General features: G+C 47.0%; 1 protein-coding gene across 1 annotated transcript in view; it reads right to left on the bottom strand.

Moving 5' to 3' along the window:
• Positions 1-912: 912 nt before the first annotated feature.
• Positions 913-19,313, bottom strand: part of SLC35F4 (solute carrier family 35 member F4) — a 107,234-nt gene continuing 88,833 nt past the window's right edge. The window contains exons 5-8 of the mRNA XM_019518413.1: positions 7,194-7,319; positions 5,500-5,692; positions 2,227-2,316; positions 913-1,376 (exon numbers count right to left, since the gene is read on the bottom strand). Of these exons, the coding sequence (XP_019373958.1) occupies positions 1,135-1,376; positions 2,227-2,316; positions 5,500-5,692; positions 7,194-7,319 (651 nt within the window). The 3' untranslated portion in view covers positions 913-1,134. The remainder of the gene's footprint in view (positions 1,377-2,226; positions 2,317-5,499; positions 5,693-7,193; positions 7,320-19,313) is intronic.

The following is a 19,313-nucleotide window of genomic DNA, read 5'->3' as shown; positions in this document are numbered from 1 at the left end:
TAGATGCCTACCTACTGAAATAATTAGAAGTGAGGTGCCTGTGTACCTATGAGCATGTGGAGCCTTATGTTTTGGAGCCCAGCTCAATCTCTCTTAACACATAGGACACAATGTGTGGATCTTCATAAAAACAATTCCCAAATGCACTTTTAAATAACAAACATTTTCATGAGAACTACATAGATGCTATGTTGTGGATAGTGACTCAGTGGCCATGTCTACATGTGCACTTTACTGTGGAGTAGATTAATTAGCTGTGGAGTAAAGTATCGCTGTCTACATGTGTGATGCTATTAGGCCGCAGTCAACTAATGTACACCGGCATAACATAGTACTGTTGGGGACGGTATTATCTTACACCAGGGTAATTTACTGCAATTAAATGCATGTGTAGACTCTGACTGCAGGCTTAAATTGTGCCCCATCAGCCCACCCAGCTAAAGCCAGACCCCTGCCTGCCATCTAGCCACACGGCTCTGCACTTTCTGCACCCTTGTATCCCAGCCAGCCCCTTGACTACCCTCTCCCCCACCCCAGGGTCTGGGGCTGAGCCCCATATCTCATGCCAGCCTGGGCCTGCTTCACCCTGGCTCAAATTGCTGCTATCCTGGGCACAAATGTAGATGCACCCAGAAGTAGTTTACTCCAGCTTAAACTGCTCTGGAGTTTATTGCTTTGCATTAATTGCACATGTAGATGCACAGCACACTACCTCAAACCTTGCTATTGCTTTTAACACCCAATGCTTTCTTCGTGACTAGAGATTATTAATGCCTCAATATCTGGGAACTCTATCTGAGACACTCAGGATACATTTGGAGCTGGCTGAAGGGCTTTGATTACCATCAGTGTCTAAAAGCATTTGGGGCAGCGGCTTGACAATTCATCTAAAATTATGATAGTAAATAGAGCACAAGCCAATGTGTTTTTATTATAAAAAAAATTATTGTAGCTATTTACACTGGTTCCTTTATAAGTGTATAAATGTAAACATTTATTATTGATGTATTTATCATTGATTTATACAATTCATCCCCAGTTCAGACCAATACTGTCATTTAGCAGATCAGTAGCGAGAAAATTAAATTATATTCACAGAATATACATTCACGTGCAGTTAGAGGGTCACCAGCTTTACGCTAGTGGTATAGACACTGTCCCATTGGCTCTGCTTCTGCTCCTGGTATGCACGCTGGAGTCTGTGATGTCTTCCGCATGGTCTTCGCTTTTCTTTTCCTTTAAGCTGTTGATGAATCTTAGGGTTATTTCATCCCACTCTTCAGGAAGCAGCATTAGCAAAAATCCAATGCAAATGATAATGGTAGCCCCCAGCCTTACGACACTGAAGATCACTTCATGCTTCAGGAGGTCCACAGCTACAGGGGGGAGAAAGGCAACGAAAGCAAAGACTGTAAAGTCATCTTGCGATAGTCTCATAGCCTACTAGGCTTCCATATTTCATACTAAATAGAATTAGAAACTCTCACTTCCTTCATGCTCTCTGTCCTAATGGAAATGTCTGCTGGGGAGCTATAAATATTTATGGCTGGAGAGTAGAATTTATATACGCCTTGAATAAGGCTGAGTCACAATCTGGTCCTTGGTTTCCATTTTTTTCCAAGTGAGAAAGTCATCTGTGCTCATAGGATCATAGGAAAGAAGGGCTGGAAGGGACTACACCAAGTCATCTCATCCTGGCCCCAGGCTCAAGGCAGAATCATCCCTAATTAAATCATTCCAGCCAAGTGTCCATCTAACCTGTCTTGAAAATTTCCAGGGGTAATCAGCAACTTTTCTAGGTAGCCTGTTCCAATGCCTGACCACCTGCATAGTCATAAAGTTCCTCCTAAGCATTAGCACTTCACAGATAACATGTCCTTCTACCCAGGCTCAGCTGTACCTCCAGCATATGGGTCACAGACATGGGATCAAGGCTTTCCATCCCTGTCCACCAACTTCCCCCCCACCCCAACAGGCAGCCTCCATAGGCACAGAGCTGAGCCCTCAGGCTACTTGATAAGCTACTGCAAAATAATATATTTACCTTTTAATTACCCCAGTGGAAAGGACTAGAAAAAACTGCACTTGCAGAATTAAGTCTCTATTGTTGCCAGTTTCATGTTTATTTAAATTGCCACTGAAGTTAAAAAAAAAAAAACTGCAAAAGAGGTTGAGAAGACATAGGGCATGACGATGATCTTTACTCATTAACGGCACTAGGTGTACCTGCATTTCCAGGAACGCTGAGCACTGTCCCGATGGAAATCAGGATGGGGTACGTTAGCACGACTCCAACGTTGACCAATATGTTGAACGCTGTCGAGACAGAGGACAAGGCACAAGAGTGTCAGAGACACAACTTCATAAAATGTCATGAAATTATACCACGCGCTTTACTATGTTCTTACACAAGACTGAGCCTGTATGTGTGGGAATGTGAAAGGAATGGAGGTTCTGCATGAGGAAGAAGAAGGTTGGGTATACATATAGAAAACTCCAAGTGCACTAGTTTTCTATTCCAAAGCTTCAAGAAAAGCCATACAGACTTGCTTCCCTCCTCAAAAAACACCTTGTGCCCCATTTACAAAAGAAATTAGGATTGCTCTCCAATTGCACTCCCTCTCAACTGCAATTCTGTGGTCTTGCTATTCCCTGGGGGACTGAGCGAGCAGCCCAGGGTGGGACCATCCATCAAAGGACAGTATCAGCAAGCAGCACATACGCACCCCTGCCAGGGACATGTAGCCAGCCCTAGCTGTGCAAACAGAAGAGTCCTCTCCTCTGCAAGTTAGGGGGAAGAAGGGAGAGCGGTACAGTAAGTAGAAAGGATATGAAATCCACTTTCATGGGCTTTAAGACACTCAGGGACCAGAAGGACCCTACTGAGGTGAACCATTGTCTATAAAACCAGTGTCCTAAGCAGAAGTCTTTAAGCTACTTAGGCCAGATGCACAATGGTACTTAGGCACCCAACTCTGACGGCTTTCATGCGCTTGGTAGACTGGGCCCTTAGCGCCCCTCTGAAATTCCTCTTGTTCTATAGAGCACGGGAATCTCCTAGGCAATTGAGGAAATGTTGCACTGTATATTTGAGCCGATACTGTGAGAATGTGGGTACTCCAGTGTTGGGTCAGGCTCATCTCTGCTGTTTCATTGTCTCGGCTGTGTTCCTGTGTTCATATCCCATGGGGCAGTACTGTCCTGTTAAAGCATGGGTGCTGCTGCCATGACCTGTCCGATAGCTATGCTTCGAGCTGAGTGCTGCCCAGTTAGGCTCCCTGAGTGAGTCCTCAGCCAAACGGTGCTCAGTGCAGCGGGGTATGTGTCACGGGCAGCTTTATGCCCCATCCTCCCCAAGCCTGGAGCTACTTTGGCCCCACTGCAACTTCAGAGCAGTTGCTGGGATGCTGCTGCGAACTGGAAAAGCTCCCAAGGAACAATTCTACCAGCTAGACCATCGGTGAGCACAGGCACCCCAGCCAAAACCCGCTTCTCCACACCCCACCGCAGACACCCTCGTATGCTGGTTTCAGGGTAGAAAACAGCACAGATGGAGTTAGACTGGCTTTCTGCCTGCTCTGTGCAGCTGCTCCATCCTGCCCTCATTTACATGTTCAACCATATCTTTAGGTGATAAGACCAGAGAGTGGATGCAATTAGGTCCAGGGCAGGGAATGAAAGATAACCTGGCTCACATCACCTCAGCCACCATGTCTGAATGCGTCTCTGAATGGCTGGGAAGCCCATCTAGGCTTCTACAATAGTTTCTGAGAAGTGTTTCTAGCCTACTTACAATGGAGATAGATAACAATCTGTTCAGCTATAAATTGATGGACAAGTTAGTAAAGGAAAGAGTTCTCTTATGCCTGGAGTATGAAGCACCTCTTGCTCCATTTCAACAGGTCTTTTCAAAAACTGAGCTTTGAAAGAGGAAACTTCCTAAGTAAAGCAGGGAAGTTATATAGGGGATGTAGACAATACAGCCCTCTGAAGGTCATTTGTACAAAAGAAGAGAATATGGCATCTCAGCACTCAACACAAAGATGCCCCAGCTTAGCTGGTCCCTACATGTAAACCGTAATTAATGGAGAAGGCTTAAAGAATAAATATTTGAATAACTAATCCAATGCGTGCTGTCATACTGAGTTTATTTTAAAGCACACACATTGTGTAGGAAACCATAAGGTACCAGAACGGGGATGTTGAGACGAAACAGTTCAAACCTGTAAGACAGGAGTTGCCAACCTTTTTTAACAAGTGTACCTCTTCTGTCTCAAAGTTTCAGCTTATGTACCTCTTTATATTAAAATTATATGGGGGGAGGGGGCTGAGCGCATGTGTGCATGCACGCATGCCCCCTCCAAACCACCCACCCAGCAGGTGAGTCTATGAGGGGGCGTAAAGGACCATCGGCGGAGGGCAGATCGAGGCCCCCGCAGTGAGGAAGGGAGTGTGGCACAGACAGGCAGGGGTCAGGCCAGGTTATGCGACAATCAGAGCCTGGGTGGCTCATCCAAGGATGCGGGAGGGCCTCCTGCTGCTGCAAGCACCCCGGCAGAGGACCCCCCAACCCCCCAATCCATGCGCAGGGTGGAGGCAGCTGCTGCTGGGCTTTGCACACCTCTGCAGCTGCCCCAGGAGCGGTGCAACACCATGTGCAACCTGCTGTCGGTTGTAAGAGACCCAGCCTTTCTTCTTTTGGTGGGTTAAATTTTTTAATGCTTTTCCACTCCATTCTTTCCTAACACACATTCATTGTTCTCCAGCATCCCACACAGTAGTTGATTGTATAGAAAAGATTTCACGGATTTCACAGATTTCACAGACATTAGGGCTGGAAGGGACCTTGAAAGATGGTGGAGTCCAGCCCCTTGCCCCAGGGGCAGAAAATCAGCATGCATCATAGGATCCCAGCAAGATAGACATCCAAATGTCTCTTGAAGGCATTCAAAGTGGGCGCTTGAACCACCTCCGGCGGCAGTCTGTTCCAAACCTTGAGGTCTCGGACAGTAAAGAAGTTCTTCCTTATGTCCAGCCTGAAACGGTCATGGAGGATGTTATCTATGAAAGAATGCTGCTTTTGAAATGGGAAATGCAGCAGCTCTCAACCTCATTAGCTTCAAAACACCGCTTGGAAAATGGCAGCTCTTTGTTTTCACTCATTTCTTGACTATGGAAAAAAAGAACAGAGTGGCTTTTTGGTTGCAAATAGCTCAGAAAGAACACAAGGGAGCCACATGTTTTTGACACGATGGATTCCCATTTTATCCGGCGACTCACATGTAGGCATTTGCACAACTAACTGCAAACATTGTGTGGCACCATGCGGCACCCTTAAAAGGAGCTCACGGCACCCCAGGGTGCTGCGGCACACCGGTTGAGAATCACTGGGCTGTAAGAAAGGGAATGGTCATGCTGGTGGCTGTTTATTCTGTGGGAAATGCAAAACAACAAGAAGTGCTAGAGAAAATGGAAAAAAAAAAAACATTCAGCAAGTACCTAACCAGAGGCCGGCTACTCCACAAAGGTAACCCCACGGCACGGCAGAGAAGGGGGACCAATATTCCACCTTTGTAAAATACAGTATGACCGGGGTAAAGGAGATGAAAATTAGGTTGAAGAAGCCCAGTGTAGAGACAAAGTGAGCAGCTTCCCCGAAGTTCGCACTTCCAAGGAACATCTTGAACAAAACCTGCAGGGAAAAGGAAACGTATTAGCACAGTTACCTTCCACCCCATGCAAAGTTTTGCCATGCACATGGCTCCCTGGGGATTAGGCAAAGCTTTGGGCATGGGAAAAGCAAACCCACCTGTGTAGCAGTGCAAGAGGTCTTCACTAAGGTTTCCACCCCCGCAATGCCCTCCTGTGGGCTTGACCCCAGGGTGGGATGACCTGACTTGTTCACATAAAACTCGGTCCTGGCTGCCCAAGTGAACACTTCTGTTGCCTTCACTGGGACTGTTGAGTAAGTGCTCAACCAGCGAGGCAGCGCTAAACAGTCCCACCCTGTGCTAGGAGGACAGCCCTTATTCTAGCCAGCTTCCTTATGTACACATGGTCAATCCTTCCTGCTACTTTCTCCCTGTTTGTCTCCTAGGAGTGGGCACTGTGCCATCGCCCGTGCTTTCAGGACCCCAGCTCCTGGCCAGGCACTTAAATCACATCTGTCCTCACAGCACAAAGGAAGAATCACTGAAATCAAAGCTAACACACACACTGTCACAAGGAACAAATGCAAATAAGAATCCCAGAGATGGCAAAGGTCACACATGCAGTTACAGGGCTCAGTTCTGACCTCGCAAGGATACTCATCAGGAGCAACTGCACTGATTTCAACCAAGTCCTGCCAGTGCAAAGCTGATGTGTGAAGAACATTAAGCCCTCGCTGTTTCTGAAGTCACTGGCATGCCAGGTTGTGTGAATCACAGTAACAATTGTCCCCACAAGATCCATTGCGACTAGTAACTAGTCGTAGAGAGGTATACCAAAGACTGTAAGTAGGAGCCAGCTTTGGATCTCTCGTTCAAAATGGATCCAAATTCTGCCTTAGTTAACAAATGGGGACCCCCAATGACCTCAGGGACCCTGCATGCATCTGCAGCTGCACTTAATCCAATGCATTTCTGAAGGCCGAGAAGGTAAAATAGAGGTCACCCTTCCAAGCAAAGCCACACGTTCCAAAACTTGGGCCAGAAGACTCCCATCTCCCACACTTGAAGCCTTTAATGCATATGCTGCATTGCTTGCCCATGTGCTGATGGGCAAGCCAGAACGAGTGCAGAATATGCAATAGAGATCCGCAGTGCAGATCGGAGATGAGAAGTTTGCTACGACCAACAGAAACATGGCACTAGCTGCATTCAGGATTTTCTCATTGTTTTGTGTAACAAGCCCACTGCAAAAAGCATCAACTGCTTTGGCAAAAAATGATGGACTCAGAGATGCTGATCTATTTGTCATAGACTAATAGCGATTTCATTAAAGGCTCGTAAAGCAAAACCACTATGAACACTTGCCAGCCACAAACTAATTATCCCCATAGTAACTTTTCTGACATGTCCAGCATGCTCTGAATGTAAATGATGCAACAAAGATGAATCTTACATATTTCACTGTGCTTTGCACGTGTGCATTTATGAAATGTATGATCCATGGGATAATCTCCAGCTATTAATGAAAAAATTATGACCTACCTTATACAATGCAGATGTGGATGCAGAGCCAACAGCATATGCTACACCAATAATTGAATCACCATGGAAACCATCGGCATATGCCATCATAACAATTCCTGTGATGGCCATTATTGCTGCGACTATCTGTACAAGCAAAAGCAAACGAAATTTCAAGCTCAGCACAACTTTATTGCTTGGAAAGCCATCAGATGATCTCTGTGTATTTTCATGAGAGCTACCAGCTACTTTCTCTAACTTTAATCCTTCTAGTTCCCTCTTAATAGGTGATTATGTTACTACCAGGAGGGATGTGAAAGAGTAATGAAGGTGTATGCATCATGAGCAATATGGGTCTATAACATAGCAAATCCTCCTGGTGCCCATTGACAGAACTTTTATCTTAAATTATTTTTGCTTTACCATCCGCACTGCTGCAATAATTCCAAGGTAAGACATTTTAGCATTTTGTTCTCTCTAACTAAACAAATACTTTGACACAGTCCTTGATATGGGCTTGGGGTTTCAGGGCAACCAAGAGGGAATTATTAGGTGGCCAACTTTCCATAGAATCAAGTATTTAATTCTGAAATACAGTGCTTAGCGGGCTGTTATGGAACAGTGTACTCCACAACAGCCACGCTGCGCTGTTTCCCCAGTTAGAGATGTTTTGAACATCTCACACTTGGCTCGTCTGAAAATTTGAGGCAGTATTTATTACTATTCTTCAAGTGTTAAACTTACACTGGAGCACAATGAATGTGGATTTTGCCTCGGCGGTCATGCCCTTTTTCCATTTGCAAAATCTCCCACTACGTGTCTAATCTCCTTGAGCAAAATTAGGTAAATAAGTGATACCTAGTTAGCAAGTGATGAAGTAGTTAATTCATAGTTAATAAGTGGTCTGAATATTAAAGTTGCTTAGTCTTTGCAGCTTCCACTGATTTCAGCGAGCGCTACTGTTGCTTCATCTGAAAACCCCACGGTGGTGTTTGAAAATTAGACGCCACTTCCATCATTTCACTCCAGTATTAAATGCCATCAAACCAAAATATTCAGCGCTTAGCAAAAAAACAAACAAACCCCATTCCACCAAAGATGTCAGTTTTTAAAACCCAACCTTTTGGCTTTTAGACCTTCAATTTATAGGTATATTTTGGTTCCCAACTATAGAGGCAAAAATCACCTATTTTTTGTGTTCGCTAATTTGCATATTCCTGCCCCCTCTCAATCAGCAGGCGGCTTGAAGCACCCCTGTAAAATCACTGGGGGGTGTACTTGTCATAAAATGAGCCGACTCCCTTAAAATAAGTTCCTGAGATTTGCTGCTTCGACCTGGGAGCATCTATACAAGATGTTTACTGTGCAGTTGACTAGTTAAGTGCACAGTAAACGACTCAGTGTCTACACATGCACCCCTATTACGGCACACAAAACTAATTAACTCCGTGGCAGGGTAGTCTTGTAAAAGACAAGTACTACCCTGCTGCAGAGTTTTTTTGTGTGCAGCAGCGTACGTGTAGATACTGCCCCGGCTGGCTGGGGCACAGGAGCCTTCAGTGTGGGGTCCCCTGCCAGCCCAGGCTGCTCCAGCTGGGCTCCATGTGCTGTGCATGAATAAACTTCAGAGCAATATGTCCAGAGTTTCTTGCTTCCGCGCGCACGTTCAAACGGCATGTCTGGGAGCAAAAAAACTCCAAAGCAAGAAGCTCCGGAGTTTATTCGTGTGCTTTAGTTGCATGTGTAGACATGCGCACTGTGTATTAAACAGGCTGCATAAAACTGTTGCCACCATAAACCTTGCCGTGTCTTTATAAGATTGTTAAATAGCAATAACAACTCTGCTGTGTGGAACAAAGGATATTTTTCTTAATAAAAAAGCTTTAATATGCTTTGATGAATTTCAATTTTCAGCAATTAAACATAATTTCCTATGATCCTGTTCCTGTGATCCCATAACTATTTCCAAAGAAGCTAATTCTCGACAATTTTTGCTCATCTTGCAATTCCAATTTCAGTGAATTAAGTTATATGTAAATTGCTATACCAATTTAAAATCGCACATTAGACTTCCCAACCCTCTTTATGGAAGTAAAATGCTAATTTCCTCAGGCGTTCTTAATTCCAGGTGAAATACTGCCAAAACAAAGCTACGTGCAGGATTTGTTATGCAAAGCGGGCGCAGGGAATTGCACACAACCTGAAAGAAAAACAGCACGCTCAGTCGGCACTGGGCAGTGTATGGGAAGCAATAGTGAATACTGGCAAGTGGCAATTCATCTTTACAGGAAAGACTGTTCCACGTGAGCCAAGTAGGACCTACGTTGTCTTATTACCGCAGTTACCCAACAGTCAGTGCTGTGCACTACAGCCCAGTGGAGGGTGGAGAAACCTAGATGTACAAGATGCTCATTTCCAAATTGAGCATTACAGAATCACCAACAACACGTACAACATTAACAGCATTTCTCAGCTTTGGACATCAATAAATAATCCCCACAACAACCCTGTGAGGTAGGTGAGTGAGTTATAATTACTCCAATTATATTAGGGGGTGGGGGACAGAGAGGAGCGAGGGGGCAGTTGGGTTCAGAAAAGCCAACTTGTAAAAGTGTTGCCTTCCAGCTCTGCCTGAACAAGGGTGACAGCTACAGAGCCAATAGTGCTGCCAATCTGAGCGTATCACCTGGTTTCTACTTTTGGTTGTCCCTCTGGAAGAGAATCGGTAATGAAGTTAACAGTGGAGTAATGTTAACTGCACCTTGCCTATTGTTTTAAACACCCCTGAACTGAGCCAGGCTTTCTGGTGAAGGAACAGAGCCTGATGTTAACATGTCATCTACCGTTTGGAGGGGCTTGAAGGTAGGAGAAGAAAGGGGGAAAAAAAATCTACATTTTTACTTGTCAAATAAGTGAGTTTGACCCAGAGCCACTGAGAGGCAATAACCATACAACCCCATGCTACTGTTTTTATAGGGTATGTCTACACATTCATGAATGCACCGTAGTTACTGCACATTAAGTTTAGTACTTGCACAACCAAGGATTCAATCAATGTGCACTAATTGGCGCTACTGTGCAGTAGCACCAGCGCACAGCTTTTTAGCGACGCTAACTGCACAGTAGCCTAATACTACTGCGCAGTAGCATATCAGCACAGGTTTTGCCCTCCATGTAACTGCGCAGTAGAATTAGGCTACTGTGCAGTTTGCGTCTCATGTAGACGCACCCATCTCATTGCTCCAACTCAGTTTGACACACTCATATTTGCCAGAGGAACTGTGAGGAGGGTTCAACACGGTTAGAAATGAGGAAATCAGGACTCTCAGGCTGGGATCACAGGTAACATTTTCAGGGGCTCCTAAATCACAGAGGAGATTAAGTTTTATTGAGATCCTAGGTGCCTCAAGGCCTGAGCCATGCATGCATTTGCTCTCAAGCAGCTCAGTCTTGACAGTGTGGAGCAATTTCAACTCCTCTGCTTTACAGGCCCTGCCCCAGCCCACGTGCTCTGAGCACACTCAGACATCAGGCTGCACACAGACACGTGCAGGGGAAGCACAGACACTGCATTACACACGCAAAGGGGGATGAAAGCAGGGACCAGAGCCCTGATGTGCACTCTGCCTATTGCCTCTCTTATCATTAGGCTTGAGCATCACACTCAAGCTTGCACAGCATCTCTGCCCCTGGCTCGAGGGCTATTCCACATCCAGTGGACCAGCTGCAATAAAGTGAGCGCCCGCTCTCCCCACACCATCCCCAAGCTGCTATAGAGGGGGATGCTAGGGCACAGTCATGGGAAATGTAGGTTTGAATCCCCACAGGCAGAAAAGGAAATTCAACTTGCATCTCCCAAATCTTGGTAGAGTGCTTGAAACACGGAAGTCATAGGAAAGCAGGGCTGGAAGGGACCTCTGCACAGCAGGATCATCCCTATTTGAACCATCCCAGACAAGTCCTTGTCTAATCTATTTGCAAAACCACACAATCAACCCTGCTACAATCAACCATATTGCCCCAAGACACCAAAAGCTGTCTAAAGGCCATGCCCCCCCCCCCAGCAGATAAAGGCTAACCTCCTCCCCAACAGTCTGTACCAATCTGACCATGGGGTAAAACTCCTTCCTGATCCCCAGTCAGGCTGACCTTAAGTGGAGGGCCAAGACCCTTTAACCAGGAACCTCTGGGTTTATGTCCCAGCACACCCCAGTCAAAATCCCCACCCTGCCTGCAGCCGATACCCAGAGTTTCTGAGGAAGGTGAAAAACAAACCTCTGACACCTGTAGCACCAGGAGAATAAAAAAAAAATCCTTCCTGGCCCCAGGTGGCAACCAGCAAGATCCAGAAGCAAGGAGGAAACATAGGTCTTCAACCTGGGGACAGCAAGCATGACTGCACACAGCACATCCTACCCGCACAGCCCTGGCTGCGTTCCCTGCCCCAGAAACTTATCCCAGCTGCTTTCACCTTCTTTCATACTTAAACTGACTGTAGGGCTCTTCCTTCCAAAAGGCGTCACCGCCTCTGCCTACTTGATTGTTGGGGGAAAAGGGCTTCCGTGCCTCCCTTCATTTGAAGATTTAAGGCTGTGAATCTGGAGTGGGATGAAATGCCTCCCCACAGCCAAAAGTAAGGCACCTGTTCCTTAGCAAGTGGTGGGATTTCAGACACATCACTCACAGCACCACTTCTTTTTATCTAGCACAGAAGGCCTCCTACTCAACATGGTACCTGTTACAAATCCTACTCCTAAGTGTCCAACTCTTCCCGTATATATATGGGGGGAAAATATACACACCTTTTCAGTTGTAAAAGTGAAGTGTGCTGCCAATTTTAAATCTAGAAAAATGTGTTCCCTGTGTATCAAAAGTTTGGGAAACACATCTAGCTATCTATACATAGCCAGGGAACACTTCTTCTAAATTAAAACTGGCAGCATACTTCATTCTGATAACTGAAAAGGTGTGTGTGTGTAGGTGTTTTGAAATATGTTATATGCTTTGGAAAAGAAAAAAACATTGTATAGATGTGTGCACACAGACCACCCCCCCCCCCAAATAATACTTTTCTTTTCCAAAGCATATTCCTGCCACAGGAAAGGGAATGAGTGCTGAGATGTACTGCTAAAAAAAGACACCAGAAACAACCCCAAAAAGGGTCGTTCCCTGCTCTTTCCACAGCCTGCCCCCTGCCAACCCCTGATCTGTACCTCGGGGGCAAGGGCAACTCCCACTGTTGAGACTGCTCCTGCAGGGTCTCAAATGCTGGCAACCACCCTTGTGGCCCCTCCTGCTAGCCCAGGGAGCATGGGAGAAGTGGAGGGGACAAGCTGGGCAGCAAAGCGTGGCCCTGTCTGTGTGTCCATCTGCCCGTTCACAGCGCAGAGTGCTGCTGGGAGCATGGGCAGGGGCCAGCACAGCAGCTGCCCGGGGCGGGGAAGCGTGGGAGAAGCCAGCAGCAGCAACTGTAGTCTCCAGAGGAGCAGCTGGAGGCGCCACTGGAGTAGCTGGGTCAGGCACAGGTGCTGGGCAGGGGACGAGAGCATTTACCTCCTTGCACAAGCAGATCTCATGGCACACTTCCACTGCTCTCACGTGCCACATCCAAGGGACTGGGATATGTGGATCTACAAAGTAGTCCGCAGGCCCGGGTTGATCCCAAAGGGACTACTTTGTAGAGCCAGATATCCCAGTCCCTTTATGGCTCTAACTCAGCATCACTACTGAAAATCAGATGGTGGGAACAATATAAGAGGTGGTTAAGGATCTGAAGATGGACAGAGTGTGCCTTCCAACAGCCACTGAAATGAACTGGAGTTAGGCACCTGCTTAGTTGTTTTTGAAAATCTCTCTATGCACTCAGCCCCCTGGTAGACATTACACTTAAGACATGATTAGTCTGTTTATCACAATTTTAAATAGTAACCCAGCTACACATCCAGGGAATTAATGGTGCCAGAAAAAGGGAAACGGTCAATAAAACTATTACATAGAAAATGTGCAGTATTTTTGTAGCTGGTTTCCACTGTGCCTCAAATTGAACATGCGGCAGGATTAGGACCACACTGGGTCTCCAACCAACCCTAATGTGGTCCCTGCTGGCCAACAATCAGCTGATTGCGACCGCACCAGGGCTCAAACTGGTGCTGGTGTGGTCTGCAGGGCCAGGCACTGATCAGCTCATCATCAGTTGGCTCGAGGGACTGCAGTGGGGCCAATTCAAGCCCTGGTGCAGTCCCCAGAGCCAGCCAAGGATCAGCTGAGTGTTGGCCAGCAGGGACCATGCTTGCACCAGCTGAAGCCCCAGTGAGGTCCTTGGATCCAGCCAACAATCAGCTGATTGTCAGCCAGCTCTGGGGACCGCACTGGGCTGGTTCAAGCATCGGTGCAAACCCAGAGCCAGACAACCCTTGGCTGCTGGTTGGGCATGCAGGGTACTTTTACACATGCTCTGGGGGTGGCGCTTTAATTTGAGCAGCTGAGAGCTGCTCGAATTAAAGCACCACAGTGTCTCAAGTATCACCATCCCCACACTTCAAAATGGCAGCAGGGGTGCTTGAACTAAAGCTCGTTCGACAAGCTTTAATTCAAGCGCCCCTACCGCCATGTTAAAGTGCAGGGATGCTGGTGCACGAGATGAAGAGGCTGTTGGAGCGTGGTAATGATTATGCTCTAGCAGACTTGATCGCATGTGATACAACGCACTGTAATTACCGTGCATCAGAGCAGCCTCTGCGCTCATGCACAGGCACCTCCAGCTTTTCACTTGCTGGTGCAAGGGGAGTCCAGGAACATGACTGCAGTCTCCCTCTGCACTGGCGAGTAGAGTGTGATTGGGATCTGATCCCCAGTCCCAAAACTGTGCATCGTGCCACGCATGTGTGGCATGGCAGGAGGCACAATTGTCAGGATCAGGGATCAGATCACATCATGCCTTTAACTGAATATCTGTCACAGCTTGAGCTACATTGTTAGGTGGCTAAGAGCCTTTGGAAATTTGGCTTCTGATTCCTACCTGATTTAAGAGTTTTCTGAAAATTGAGTATACATCTGTTTCTTCTAGACTGCCTTTCGCTTTGCAACATGATCAGGTGTCAACTATCAAGAGAAAAAGTCTGACTCACAAGGTACGTTGTTTCTTACCCTGATCCCCAAATCTGTGTTTCATTCCATCACGTAAAATGGTTGCTACTGTAGAAAAGTAAACCTCCAAGAAACAAAAACCTGTCACATAACTTCATAGGGTATAAAAGCAAAGATTCCTGTAACAGTCATGCAATGCAGTGTACAAAAGCCAAAACACTGACAGCAATATTTCACGCCAGCTCTACATGTAAAAGGCATTTAGTAACAATGAATGGAACAATTCCTGAAATCGTCTCGAAAAGCGAAATGATGCCATTACTTAGCAGCCATAAACGTGCAGAGAAATTCTACACATTAATTTCCACTTATGCAAATACTTTCCTACTGGCTCAAGATGTGAAAGAATTTGACTTTTTTCAACTCATTCCATGATAAACATGAAAAAAATAGCAGCCGTCTAACCAATCCCCAGAACCGGCTCTCAAACCAATGTGCTTCAAAAAGAAAACAAACAGCTGCACATTGTTTCTTTTTGTCTTGGGTGATAGATAGATAGATAGATAGATAGATAGATAGAAGGTTGTATTTTGTCATTGGTCCTTTGTGACATTGTAAACTTCCTCCCTACAAAACGAAACAAAACACTTTGTAGTCATCATCCGTCTAAGGGCTCACATTAGTTACTAACTCCCGTTCCTTCTGACATTAAGATTTGTAGGGTAGGTCTACAGGGCCACCAAAGCAGCCAGCTCAAGAACCAGGAACAGAATACCCATGGCATCGTAGATCTCAGCACAGGTTAATTTATCCTGTTTCTTGGATGAGTTTTGATGGCCCATGCCGGGCTCAGGGCCATCCCAACTACACTGCTCTCACTACCTGAGCTAACCTAGTTTAAAGCTAGCTCAGGCATCTCTTCAAAACACGGCAGTCAATGGGGCAAGTTCAGTACAGACATACCTTCAGAGAGTCTGGAGAATGATTCACCATAAAGCACAAGTAGAAAGGCACATGTTTTTAGCCTGAGCTAGAAATACCGTAATTATGACAGATCTTTAATGTCAATCAAAATCCTCATCAAAATGCTAGACAATATGCAGACATACTGCTATTTTAGAAGGTGGCAGAGTGGCTTTGCACCACACCGACTAATCAAAGCAGATATGAGCTTCAAACAAACACAGTGAATTATGTCTCTATCCTGATATTTTATACAAATGTCCAGTGGTGTTATACCAGATTTGGCTTAGGAGCAGAATGAGGTCGTATGAACCTGTTACCTCAATACCACATCACTGCCTTTTCACTGATCTCAATGTGCTTCACAAAAGGGGGCATAGAAGACCTAAGAATTTCTGCTTCCTATATTCCTACGCACAGCTCCTATACCCCAAAGCACATTTCCTGATAGACTGCACCACCTTTCATATGGAGCCTTCTGCTCACTTCTTGAGCTCAGTCTTCCCCTTCATTTTATGAGCCTGGTCATAGCACTGACCCCATTCAGCAGGTCTGGTCTCTTCTCCTTGCATCCTTTTTTTCCTTGAGTACGTCTGTATTCTTTTTTCTCCCTTCTTCAATCCTTGGGGATAGCACATAGTTTACTTCTCTTTCCTACACCTTTGAAGGTGCTGGCCTCGCTTCCCTTTTCCCTTTTCCCATTAGTTCTACCAAAGACATCTTCCAGGGGCTGAAGAGCCAACTTGACATCTCGCACCATCCTCCAGAAGCTGGGCCTCCTCTTCTGGTAAGGCTGTTACACCTCTACTGAGTCTTTGTCCACTAGTGTGGACAAAAAGGTTCACAATCCAAACCTATGTGATTTTTTGAGGGCCAGTTTTAAAATTTACCACGCATTTCAGAAGGGCAATTCTTTGCTTCTAAAGAGAAGGCTACATCACCTACACACAAGCCTCATCTCCTGAGCTCTGGGATGAATGAGACTTGACCTTGGAAAAGTTAATATCAGTATTTCATATTAGGTGCTGCTTCTGCAGAATGCATATTACAGCATTAGAGACAATGACTTTGAACCAGGCATTGGCTTATGCTGGCTTTAGAAGCCTGCATGTGTGTCCATCAGGCTATTTGGGTGCTGGCATATTGCAGCAAGGGTCCCATCAAAGCCAAGGGGAGCATTGCACCTGACAGCTCTTGAAACAAAAAGTTTCGATTCACGTACGAGGCTGGAAACCTTGTTACGGAGCTCAGTAGACAGCGATCAGAGCAAATTCCCATTTTAGGAGGAGAGATTGGCCAGGCAGAATTTCACTGGGAGCATCTACACTTGCTATTAATGCTATAAAGGCTTACTGTGCAGTGTTTTACATGTGCACAGAGTCTACAGGTGCTCCCTCTTGGGAGCAGATCTGCTCCCAATGGAGACAGTCAAGTACACAGCTTCTCCTACCCTGCTCTGGCTCCCTGCAGCAGCCAGGAAACGCTCCCAGCTCCCTGGGGTGCAGGCCCAGAGCTGGTCCTGATGCCCACAGGGCCAGGAGAGCTCTGCTAGCTGCAGGGGCAGCTGTCTCCTGGCCCTCTGCACACAGTGAGGGGTCTTGATGTGCTCAGGGCCAGGAGACAGCTGCTGCTGCAGAGCTCTCCCAGCCCTATGCACATGGGGACAAGCCCCATGCCCAGCAGGGCATCTCCAAGCAGCCAGGGGCTGGCCAGGAGCAGTCCTCCTTCTGGAGCAACTCCCAGCCAGCTCCTGGCTCTGCAGGAAAGCAGAGAGCTCCCCAGTCCCAGCGCTCCTCAACCCCCTGTGCCTGTGGGGAGCCAGGAGCTGAGCAGTGCCAGGATGGGGAAGCAGGGAGGGGGGCAGCAGAGAGCTACCCTGTCCCAGCACTACTGGGCACCCAGCTCCAGGGGGAGCTGAGCAGTGCCATGACTGAGGGAGTTCCCCATCCCCTGTGGCCCCCTGGTGTTGGGGCTGACCAGGAGCAAATTTGCAGGTAGTAGCTAATTGTGCAGTAGACTAATTTACTGCACAGTAAATGATACACACATGTAGACAGCAACACTTTAATGCTCAGGAGATTAGTCTGCTGCACAGTAAAGCACCTCGTGTAGACACCCACTAAGGAATATCGTTGTCCATATGGAACCCAGCATATTATAAGTAAGTATTGCAGTGAAACCAGCCTCCCACCTGAAACCAGCTAGTCTGGGAGAACAAGTACCCAGCCCAGGTCCCAAAGGTTTTTGTGTTCAAAGATCAGTATTTGAATAAACTTGGGAGTGGAACACAAGCAGGGCTACAAACCTGCAAACACTGAGGCGCGTGCTGACTTCTAAGCATCAGAAGCCACTGGGCCTTGTCACTTATCTAAAATAAGTGGAAGTATTTGCAGCATTAGGTCCTGGCCTGAACTGTAGTAAACTCCATTCTAGGGAGACCTGGGACGACACGGACAGTTGGCACACTCCATTGAGCCGTGAGACACTCCTGGGTTTCCAGAAAAGCAAGAAAGCTTCCACATGTGGCACAAAGAGCACCCACAGGCCAAGTCGCCCATGGCTGCCTACACATGAAAGTTTTACTTGTTATACTCCAGTATTTGCACCAGTGTCACTAGGCCAGCAGAGTTATGGCAGCATGTCCTCCCACAGAGGGAACAACGTGGGTAGCATTAACAGCCAGGCAACTCTGACATGCCAGCCTGAACGACCAGGTGCCCATTTATACCTGGGTTGATGAGACTCAGATTCACACATCTGGATGCCTTAATCAGGGCACCGTGAGATCTTCTGAAGGGTGCCCCAAGGCAGAAGGAGATAAGTGCAGGCTCAGGCTCCTCCCTAGCAGGTTGCTGCCTTGCCCTCTCGACAAGGAGGGAAGCACTGTAATAAATGCATTCGTTTTGAAAATGGGGTGCTGCTCAATTCACAGAAGTTGTGGGGGGAGCCTCAAATCAAATCGGGGTGACTCGAGTCTCAAAAGGTTGAGAACCATTGCCTTGACCTCTCTGCAACTGTAACATAAATACAGGGGTGGTAACTATGTTTTATTTTGTTCTAGTTTAAACTAGTCCCCAAACAATGTCATCCATAGGAAAGTCACACATGCTAGAGCATGATTCTCAATCGTGGTGCCACAAGATGCCTTGAGGGATGCTGCAAGGCCCAACCCATGTGTGAAGAGTCAAGCACTCCCCTCCCCTGTGCAGCTCCCCATGCCTGCTGCAGTGTCTCGCAGACCAGCAGTGTCCCCAGCTGCTCATCTGTGGCCTGCTGTCAACTGCTGCCCTCCTCCACAGTTTGGCACCCTTGTGCTTTCTGCCCCTACCCTCTGACCTGTGTACTTTGCTATGGACAGACAAGCAGATAAGTGGATGGAGCTCCACTTTTCAGCCCAGCTCATCCCTGCGGCCTCTCCCACACTCCCAGGGCTAGTGGAGGGTTGGATGCCTCCAGTTGCCAGCATGCATGACCTCAGGGCAGTAGGTTCAACCACAAGAACTTGCCTTGCCCCCTTCTCCCCCAGGTATGGACTAGCAATGTGGAGAGGGAGAAGATGGTGGAAACAATAAGGCACAGCAGCATGAAGTCCTGCTCCCACCATCCTCCTCTGGCACCAGTTAGATCAGCGTTCCTCAACCTTTTTAGCCTCAAGGCCCCCTCCATGACTTTCCTGAATTTAGATTTTAGCTCAGTAAATATAAGCAGGCACCATGGGCTGCTGCTGAATTCACAACAATTATGGAGGGCTGCCTTGAGGCTAAAAAAGTTAAGAACAACTGTACTGGAATAAGTATCCACAAGGTGCATCTATATGTGCAATTAGGGTGAAAAAATAAGCTCCGGTGCAGTTCACATCAGAATTTATTTCTCCTAGACACAGTGTTTACATGTACGTCCAGGACCACAGCACACTGAGCTGGGGCAGAGCAGCTCCGGGCTGACAGGAGGTCCGGGGGGGACAGGAGGTCCAGCCTCAGGCTCCGGGTAGTGGCATTGGGTGGAAGAGGAGCTGGCTGGGGCACAAGGGTGCTACAGTGCAGGGCTAGCTGGCAGACAGCCCCCACACTGTAGCACCCTCATGCCCCAGCC

Source organism: Gavialis gangeticus, unplaced genomic scaffold (genome assembly GCF_001723915.1).
Source record: "Gavialis gangeticus isolate Ggan-Ray unplaced genomic scaffold, GavGan_comp1, whole genome shotgun sequence".
Taxonomy (NCBI): domain Eukaryota; kingdom Metazoa; phylum Chordata; order Crocodylia; family Gavialidae; genus Gavialis; species Gavialis gangeticus.
This window is presented reverse-complemented; position numbering and strand designations above follow the sequence as displayed.